This window comes from Oncorhynchus gorbuscha, linkage group LG18 (assembly GCF_021184085.1).
Source record: "Oncorhynchus gorbuscha isolate QuinsamMale2020 ecotype Even-year linkage group LG18, OgorEven_v1.0, whole genome shotgun sequence".
In the NCBI taxonomy this organism is placed as follows: Eukaryota; Metazoa; Chordata; class Actinopteri; order Salmoniformes; family Salmonidae; genus Oncorhynchus; species Oncorhynchus gorbuscha.
Genome location: NC_060190.1, coordinates 16,131,713 through 16,141,484, shown reverse-complemented (window position 1 = coordinate 16,141,484; position 9,772 = coordinate 16,131,713). Strand labels below are relative to the sequence as shown.

Sequence of the window (9,772 nt, the reverse complement as noted above, 5' to 3'; positions counted from 1 at the left end):
AGTTTTTCCATCATGAATTATACATTCAAATCACTTCCTGGTTTTCATGACGGGCAAGGTTTTTATTAATTCAGAGTAGAAAAATGTAAAACAACTTCTTAAATTGGTTAGATGATGATCACTGTTAGCCTAAACAGTTTATTAATTGAGTATAACTGTATATAACTTTATATACAGTACCAGTCAAAGGTTTGGACACACCTACTAATTGTTACTAATTGTTAATCTTCTACATTGTAGAATAATAGTGAAGACATCAAACTATGAAATAACACATATGGAATCATTTAGTAACCAAAAGTGTTAAACAAATACAAATATACATATATTTTAGATTCTTAAAAGTAGCCATCCTTGATGACAGCTTTGCATACTCTTGGTACTCTCTCAATCAGCTTCATGAGGTAGTCACCTGGAATGCATTTCAATTAACAGCTGTGCCTTGTTAAAAGTTAATTTGTGGAATTTCTTTCCTTCTTAATGCATTTGAGCCAATCAATTGTGTTGTGACAAGGTATGGGTGGTATACAGCAGATAACCCTATTTGGTAATGACCAAGTCCACAATATGGCAAGAACAGCTCAAATAAGCAAAGACTTATCATTATCATCATTACTTTAAGACATGAAGGTCAGTCAATCTGGGAAATTTCAAGAACTTTGAAAGTTTCTTCAAGTGCCATGATGAAACTGGCTCTCATGAGGACCGCCACAGGAAAGGAAGACTCAGAGTTAGCTCTGCTGCAGAGGATAAATTCATTAGTTACCAGCCTCAGAATTTGCTGCCCAAATAAATGCTTCACGGAGTTCAAGTAACAAACACATCTCAACATCAACTGTTCAGAGGAGACTGAGTGAATCAGGCCTTCATGGTCGAATTGCTGCAAAGAAACCACTACTAAAGGACAACAATAATAAGAAGAGACTTGCTTGTGCCAAGAAACACGAGCAATGGACATTAGATTGGGGGAAATCTGTCCTTTGGTCTGATGAGTCCAAATTTGAGATTATTGGTTCCAACCCATCGTGTCTTTGTGAGACACATAGTAGCTGGATGGATTATCTCTGCATGTGTGGTTCCCACCGTGAAGTATGGAGGAGGTGTCGGGGTGCTTTGCTGGTGACCCTGTCCATGTTTTTTTATTTATTATGAGGCACACTTAACCAGCATGGCTACCACCGCATTCTGCAGCGATACACAGAATGGTTTGCACTTAGTCCCACTGTCATTTGTTTGTCAACAGGACAATGACCCAACACCCCTCCAGGCTGTGTAAGGGCTATTTGACCAAGAAGGAGCACGACGGAATGCTGCATCAGATGACCTGGCCACCACAATCCCCCGACCTCAGCCCAAATGAGATGGTTTGGGATGAATTGGACCGCAGAGTGAAGGAAAAGCAGCCAACAAGTGCTCAGCATATGTGGGAAATCCTTCAAGACTGTTGGAAAAGCATTCCAGGTGAAGCTGTTTTTTTCTGGTCAAAGGGGAGAATAAAATGGGGGTTTTGATGTCTTCACTATTATTCTACAATGTGGAAAATAGTAAAATTAAAGAAAAACTATGAGTAGAAACCAGAGCCAGCCGTTACTGCATTGGTGCCTAAAGGGGAGCCAAAGGATTTGGCCATATATTACAGATTTCCCTCACACACAGTCACGGTAGTACATTTTTGCCTAATTTTGAAACAAACCAAACGTGTTATTCGCATTATGAGCACCAAACTGACATATTTTCAATTCGTAGATTAGGAGAAAAGCCACTGTTTGAGGTCTGTGCAATTTCTCAAATTTCTCACCTCTCTAGTGCTTAAAGCTAATGAGGGAGATAAGTGTTTCCAGTTTCAGAGATTTTTGTCGTTCGTTCCAGTCATTGGCAGCAGAGAACCGGAAGGAGAGGCGGCCAAAGGAAGAATTGGTTTTGGGGGTGACCAGAGAGATCTACCTTCTGGAGCGAGTGATACAGGTGGGTGCTGCTATGGTAACCAGCGAGCTGAGAAAAGGGGGGACTTTACCTAGCAGGGTCTTGTAGATGACCTGGAGCCAGTGGGTTTGGCGACGAGTATGAAGCGAGGGCCAGCCAGCGAGAGTGTACACAGGTCGCAGTGGTGGGTAGTATATGGGGCTTTGGTGACAAAACAGATGGCACTGTGATAGACTGCATCCAATATATTGAGTAGAGTATTGGAGGCTATTTTGTAAATGACATCGCCAAAATCGAGGAATGGTAGGATGGTCAGTTTTACGAGGGTATGTTTGTCAGCATGAGCGAAGGATACTTTGTTGTGAAATAGGAAACCAATTCTAGATTTAACTTTGGATTGGAGATGTTTGATGTGAGTCTGGAAGGAGAGTTTACAGTCTAACCAAACACATAGAATATTTGTACAACTGTCCAATATTCTAAGTCAGAACCGTCCAGAGTAGTGATGTTGGACGGGCGGGAAGGTGCAGGCAGCGATCAGTTGAAGAGCATGCATTTAGTTTTACTTGTATTTAAGAGCAATTGGAGGCCACGGAAGGAGAGTTGTATGGCATTGAAGCTCGTCTGGAGGTTTGTTAACACAGTGTCCAAAGAAGGGCCAGAAGTATACAGAATGGTGTCGTCTGCATAGAGGTGGATCAGAGACTCACCAGCAGCAAGAGCGACATCATTGATGTATACAGAGAAGAGAGTCGGTCCAATAATTGAACCCTGTGGCACCCCCATAGAGACTGCCAGAGGCCTGGACAACAGGCCCTCCGATTTGACAAACTGAACTCTATGAGAGAAGTAGTTGGTGAACCAGGTCGAGGCAATCATTTGAGAAACCAAGGCTATCGATTCCAGATTGCATAGCGGAGAAGGTATGGTGGGATTCGAAATGGTCGTTAATCTGTTGACTTCGCTTTCGAAGACCTTAGAAAGGCAGGGTAGGATAGATATAGGTCTGTAGCAGTTTGGGTCAAGAGTGTCCCCCTTTGAAGAGGGGGATGACTGCAGCTGCTTTCCAATCTTTGGGAATCTCAGACGACACGAAAGAGAGGTTGAACAGGCTAGTAATAGGGGTTGCAACAATTTCGGCAGATAATTTTAGAAAGAAAGGGTCCAGATTGTCTAGCCTGGCTGATTTGTAGGGGTCCAGATTTTGCAGCTCTTTCAGAACAACAGCTGACTGAATTTGGGAGAAGGAGAAATGGGGAAGGCTTGGGAGAGTTGCTGTGGGGGGTGCAGTGCTGTTGACCAGGGTAGGGGTAGCCAGGTGGAAAGCATGGCCAGCCATAGAAAAATGCTTATTGAAATTCTCAATTATAGTGGATTTATCGGTGGTGACAGTGTTTCCTATCCTCAGTGGAGTGGGCAGCTGGGAGGAGGTGTTCTTATTCTCCATGGACTTTACAGTGTTCCAGAACTTTTGAGTTCGTGTTGCAGGAAGCAAATTTCTGCTTGAAAAAGCTAGCCTTGGCTTTTCTAACTGCCTGTGTATATTTGTTTCTATCTTCCCTGAAAAGTTGCATATCACGGGGGCTGTTCAATGCTAATGCAGAACGCCAAAGGATGTTTTTGTGTTGGTTAAGGGCAGTCAGGTCTGGAGAGAACCAAGGGCTATATCTGTTCCTGGTTCTAAATTTATTTTAAAATGTATTCTAAATTTGACATCAGTCAGGAAGTTAAAGCTTGGTCCAAATGGGTCTTCCTAATGGACAGTGACCCCAAGCATACTTCCAAAGTTGTGGCAAAATGGCTTAAGGACAACAAAGTCAAGGTATTGGAGTGGCCATCACAAAGCCTTGACCTCAATCCCATAGATATTTTGTGGGCAGAACTGAAAAAGCGTGTGCGAGCAAGGAGGCCTACAAACCTGACTCAATTACACCAGCTCTGTCAGGAGGAATGGGCCAAAATTCACCCAACTTATTGTGGGAAGCTTGTGGAAGGCTAACCAAAACATTTGACCCAAGTTAAACAATTTAAAGCCAACGCTACCAAATTTGAATTGAGTGCATGTAAACTTCTGACCCACTGGGAATGTAATGAAAGAAATAAAAAAGCTGAAATAAATCACTCTCTATTATTCTGACATTTCACAATCTTAAAATAAAGTGGTCATCCTAACTGACCTAAGACAGGGAATCTTTTCTAGGATTAAATGTCAGGAATTGTGAAAAACTGAGTTTAAATGTATTTGGCTATGGTGTATGTGAACTTCCGACTTCAACTGTGTGTATATATATATATATATATATATATATATATAAAATGTATTTAAAAAATTATATTGGACTTGTGCAAGGACATATTTTCTAGAAGTATTCATTTAAAAAAATGTATGTATCAATAACATCCGTCAGACTATTCTGGAGACATTCCAAAACAAACTACGAAGAATTCCGGTTTATAATGACATGAAAACATCAAGAGACTGAACAGAAGACCTGTATGTTTAACTACTGTACTCTGTACTGTTGTATAAAATCGAACTTTATTGTTCATAGAATTTTTTACAAAAGTAAATTCATGACATCTATTTATCTAAAACCCAGAGAATGAATGATCCAGAGTTTCTTTGCTTTTCCAAAGAGTTGTCCATCTCCTAACAAGATGTCTTTGTCCTAATTCGCTTCCTCTGTGTTTTCATTCTGTTTACATTCTTTGTGGACGTTCGCTCCTGTGTGAGTCAGTATGTGCAAGTTCAAGTTCCCTTTCCGATTGAAGCTTTTCCCACATTCACCACAGCTAAATGGTTTCTCTCCAGTGTGAGTCAGTGCATGCCTCCTTAGGTCCCCCTTCTGAATGAAGCTCTTCCCACAGTCACCACAGCCAAATGGTTTCTCTCCTGTGTGAATCCTCATATGCCTGGAAAGATGTCCTTTGAGTTTGAAGGTCTTTCCACAAAAGGGGCAGGTGCAGGGTTTCTCCATGTGACAGAGTCTGATATGGGCCTTCAATTTACAGGTGGAGTTGTAGTGTATTTTGCACAGGCGGCATTCGCTGGGTCTCTTCTTGGAGAGAGTCACATGCCCCTGTAGATCAACTGTCAGAGCAAATATTTCACCACAGTCACAGCAGCGGTGAGTTTTTCTAGACGTGGTGCTGGGTTTGGGACAGTGTTCCCTCATTGATGGGTTGTAATTCAATGGTGAGCTGCTGTCAAGTCCTACTGGGTTGCTGCTTACAGTTGAGCTGTGGCTGTAGGCATTGTTTTGATTATCTGGAGGGTCACAGGGAATGTCGAGACCCTCTAAATGGGTAACAGTGACAAAATGTGGAAGTTCAACTGGTTTAGAGTTACTGTCTCTGTTCTCCACTGTCTGGGGTTGGGGAAGAGAAAAGGACTGAATTGTGTTCTCCTGATCACATTTACTTTTCACACAAATTGGAGGGAATTTGAAAACTATGATATCATCCTCCTGCTCTTGAAGCTGCTCTTCCTCTTGACAGGTCCAGAGTTCCTCCTGTTCCTCTTTAATCTGTGTGGGTTCTCGGTCCTCCTGCTGTAGACTGGTTCTCCACTCCTGCTCAGAGTGCTGCTGCTTAGGGGGAACCTCGTCTTTAGTGACAGCAACAGATAACTGAAGGGACTCTGGAGGGAAGGCGAGGAGGAGCAGAGGTCATCTATACCATATAAATAAAAACCCTTCATCTCTATAAAATATATACAGTACCAGTCAAAAGTTTGGACACAGTCAATCAAGGGTTTTTCTTTATTTTGACAATTTTCTACATTTTAGAATAATAGTGAAGACATCAAACTATGAAATAACACATATGAAATCATGTAGTAACCAAAACAAAGTGTCAACAAATCAAAATATATTTTATATTTGAGATTCTTCAAATAGCCACCCTTTGCCTTGACAGCTTTGCACACTCTTGGCATTCTCTCAACCAGCTTCATGAGGTAGTCACCTTAAATGCATTTCAACATGCATTCATATTTGTGGAATTTCTTTCCTTCTTTAATGCATTTGAGCTAATCAGTTGTGTTGAGACATGGTAAGGGTGGTATACAGAAGATAGCCCTATTTGGTAAAATACCAAGTCCAAATTATGGCAAGAACAGGCCAAATAAGCAAAGAGAAATGACAGTCCATCATTACTTTTAGACATGAAAGTCGGTCAATCCAGAAAATGTCAAGAACTTTGAAAGTTTCTTCAAATGCAGTTGCAAAAACACTCAAGCGCTATGATGAAACTGGCTCTCATGAGGACCGCCACTGGAAAGGAAGACCCAGAGTTACCTCTGCTGCTGAGGATAAGTTCATTCGAGTTAATTGAACCTCAGATTTCAGCCCAAATGCTTCAGAGTTCAAGTAACAGACACATCCCAAAATCAACTGTTTAGAGGAGACTGCGTGAATCAGGCCTTCATGGTCAAATTGCTACAAAGAAACCACACCAATAATAATAAGAGACTTGCTTGGGCCAAGAAACACAAGCAATGGACATTAGACAAGTGGAAACTGTCCTTTGGTTTGATGAGTCCAAATTTGAGATTTTTGGTTCCAACCGCAATGTCATTGTGAGACGCAGAGTAGTTGAACAGATGATCTCCGGATGTGTAGTTCCCACCGTGAATCATGGAGGAGTAGGTGTTATGGAGCTTTGTCAGTGATTTATTTAGAATTTAATGCACACTTAACCCACATGGCTTCCACAGCATGCTGCATTGACACACCATCCCATCTGGTTTGCGCTTAGTGGGACTATCAATTGTTTTTCAACAGAACAATGACCCAAAACACACCTCCAGTCTGTGTAAGGGATATTTGAGTAAGAAGGAGAGTGATGGAGTGCTGCATCTGATGACCTGGCCTCCACAATCACCCGACCTCAACCCAATTGAGATGGTTTGGGACGAGTTGGACCGCAGAGTGAAGGAAAAGCAGCCAACAAGTGCGCGGCATATATGGTAACTCCTTCAAGACTGTTGGAAAAGCATTCCTCGTGAAGCTGGTTGAGAGAATGCAACGAGTGTGCAAAGCTGTCATCAAGGCAAAGAGTGGCTACTTTGAAGAATCTAAAATATATTTAGATTTGTTTAACACTTTTTTGGCTACTACATGATTCCATGTGTTATTTAATAGTTTTGAAGTCTTCACTATTATTATACAATGTAGAAAATAGTACAAATAAAGAATAACCATTGAATGAGTAGGTGTGTCCAAACTCTTGACTGGTACTGTAGTTAACCACATTTAATGCATGCCGGTGTACACATACCTAGCTGTATGTTATTTCAATAAGCTTTACATGAACAACTTTTTCATCATACACGATAAACGTTACATTGAACTATTTAAAAAAAGTATTAAATTGTAATCACCGTTTGTCTAAACAACTTAGCTGTTCATAAAAAAATATTGTAGCTAGGTATTTGTAGATCTACATACGAACCTTCTCTACATAGTTTTATGTCCGGTGCAATCCGAAGCAGTCTCCGTAGCCGATCATTCTCTTCCTGGTACTCGACTACCGTTTTCTCAACTGCCCCGAAAATCTCCACAGCAGCCGCCGTTAAACGCTCATTTAAGAACACGCGCAAGATTTGTAATGTAGACATGTTCAGTCGACTGAAAGGTGAGTACTCAACTAGTATGGCAAATACACTGATAACGAACCTCTTTTGTCTGTGGTATGGTTTTGTCCAGGAGAACGTAATGGTTGCCGCTGTCCACAAACAAAACAAACCATCTACTAGTTTTACTTCCGCATTGACTTCTTCTGTTTGTATCAGTCGGTTGTGAGCCAGTAAACACTTCACAGCACCCCCAACTGAATGGATGTTTACTAGAATGTACACAGACATTTAAAAATAAATAAAATTCACCTTAATTTAACCAGGTAAGCCAGTTGAGAACAAGTTCTCATTTACAACTGCGACACGGCAAAGATAAAGCAAAGCAGTGCGACACAAACAAACGTACAGCCAATAACACAATATAAAAAAATCTATATACAGTGTGTGCAAATTAGGTAAGATTAGGGAGGTAAGGCAATAAATAGGCCGTAGTGAGGAAGTAATTACAATTTAGCAATTAAACACTGGAGTAATAGATGTGCAGAAGATGAATGTGCAAGTAGAGATACTCGGGTGCAAAGGAGAAAAAAACAATATGGGGATGGGGTAGTTGGATGTGCTATTTACAAATGGGCTATGTACAGGTGCAATGATCTGTGAGCTGCTCTGACAGCTGATGCTTAAAGTTAGTGAGGGAGATATGAGTCTCAAGCTTCAGTGATTTTTGCAATTCGTTCCAGTCATTGGCAGCAGAGAACTAGAAGGAACTGCTGCCAAAGGAGGAATTGACTTTGAGGGTGACCAGTGAAATATACCTTCTGGAGTGCATGCTATGGGTGGGTGCTGCTATGGTGACCAGTGAGCTGAGATAAGGCGGGGCTTTACCTAGCAAAGACTTATAGATGACCTGGAGCCAGTGGGTTTGGCAATGAATATGAAGCGAGGCCCAGCCAACGAGAGCATATAGGTCGCAGTGGTGGGTAGTATTTGGGGCTTTGGTGACAAAAAGGATTGCACTGTGATAGATTGCATCCAATTTGCTGAGTAGAGTGTTAGAGGATATTTTGTAAATGACATTGCCGAAGTCAAGGATCGGTAGGATAGTCAGTTTTACGAGGCTATGTTTGGCAGCATGAGTGAAGGATGCTTTGTTGCAAAATAGGAAGCCGATTCTAGATTGAATTTTGGATTGGAGATGCTTAATGTGAGTCTGGAAGCAGAGTTTACAGTCTAACCAGACACCTAGGTATTTGTAGTTGTCCACATATTCTAAGTCAGAACCGTCCTGAGTAGTGATGCTGGACGGCTGGGCAGGTGCGGGCAGCGATCGGTTGAAGAGCATGCATTTAGTTTTACTTGCATTTAAGAGCAGTTGGAGGCCACGGAAGGAGAGTTGTATGGCATTGAAGCTCATTCAGATTTTGCAACTCTTTCAGAACATCAGCTTTCTGGATTTGGGTGAAGGAGAAATTGGGCAGGCTTGGGCAATTTGCTGTAGGGGGTGCAGGGCTGTTGACTGGGGTAGGGGTAGCCAGGTGGAAAGCATGGCCAGCCTTAGTTAAATGCTTATTGAAATTATCAATTATTGTGGATTTATCGGTGGTGACAGTGTTTCCTAGCCTCAGTGCAGTGGGCAGCTGGGAGGAGGTGCTCTTATTCTCCATGGACTTCTCTGTGTCCCAGAACTTTTTGTAGTTTGTGCTACAGGATGCACATTTCTGTTTGAAAAAGCTTGCCTTTACTTTCCTAACTGCCTGTGTGGGCTATTCGATGCTAATGCGGTATGCCACAGGATGTTTTTTTTCTGGTCAAGGTCAGACGGGTATTGACTGAACCAAGGGCTATATCTGTTCCTGATTCTACATTTTTTGAATGGGGCATGCTTATTTAAGATGGTGAGGAAAGCACTTTTAAAGAATAACCAGGCATCCTCTACTGACGGAATGTGGTCTATATTCTTCCAGGATACCGGGGCCAGGTCGATTAGAAAGGTCTGCTCGCTGAAGTGTTTTAGGGAGCGTTTGACAGTGATGAGGGGTGGTTGTTTGACCGCAGACTCATTACGGACACAGGCAATGAGGCAGTGATCGCTGAGATCCTGGTTGAAGACAGCAGAGGTGTATTTAGAGGGCAGGTTGGTCAGGATGATATCTATGAGGGTGCCCGTGTTTATGGATTTGGGGTTGTACCTGGTAGGTTCATTGATAATTTGTGTGAGATTGAGGGCATCTAGCTTAGATTGTAGGACGGCCGGGGTGTTAAGCATGTCCT

General features: G+C 42.0%; 1 protein-coding gene across 1 annotated transcript; it reads right to left on the bottom strand.

Annotated features, from left to right (window-relative positions):
- Nucleotides 1-4,562: 4,562 nt before the first annotated feature.
- On the bottom strand, nt 4,563-7,705 carry LOC124003880 (zinc finger protein 629-like). The gene is made up of 2 exons (XM_046312511.1): nt 7,378-7,705; nt 4,563-5,563 (listed from the first exon to the last, which is right to left on the bottom strand). Exons 1-2 carry the CDS (start codon nt 7,541-7,543, stop codon nt 4,593-4,595), a joined length of 1,137 nt encoding a protein of 378 aa, XP_046168467.1. The 5' UTR covers nt 7,544-7,705; the 3' UTR covers nt 4,563-4,592.
- Between the last annotated feature and the right edge of the window lie 2,067 nt (nt 7,706-9,772).

Coding starts and splice junctions, on each gene's coding strand:
- LOC124003880 (XM_046312511.1), bottom strand. CDS start 7,543: ATGTCTACATTACAAATCTTGCGCGTGTTCTTAAATGAGCGTTTAACG. Junction 5,564..7,377: donor CATAAAACTATGTAGAGAAG/GTTCGTATGTAG, acceptor CCTTCCCTCCAG/AGTCCCTTCAGTTATCTGTT.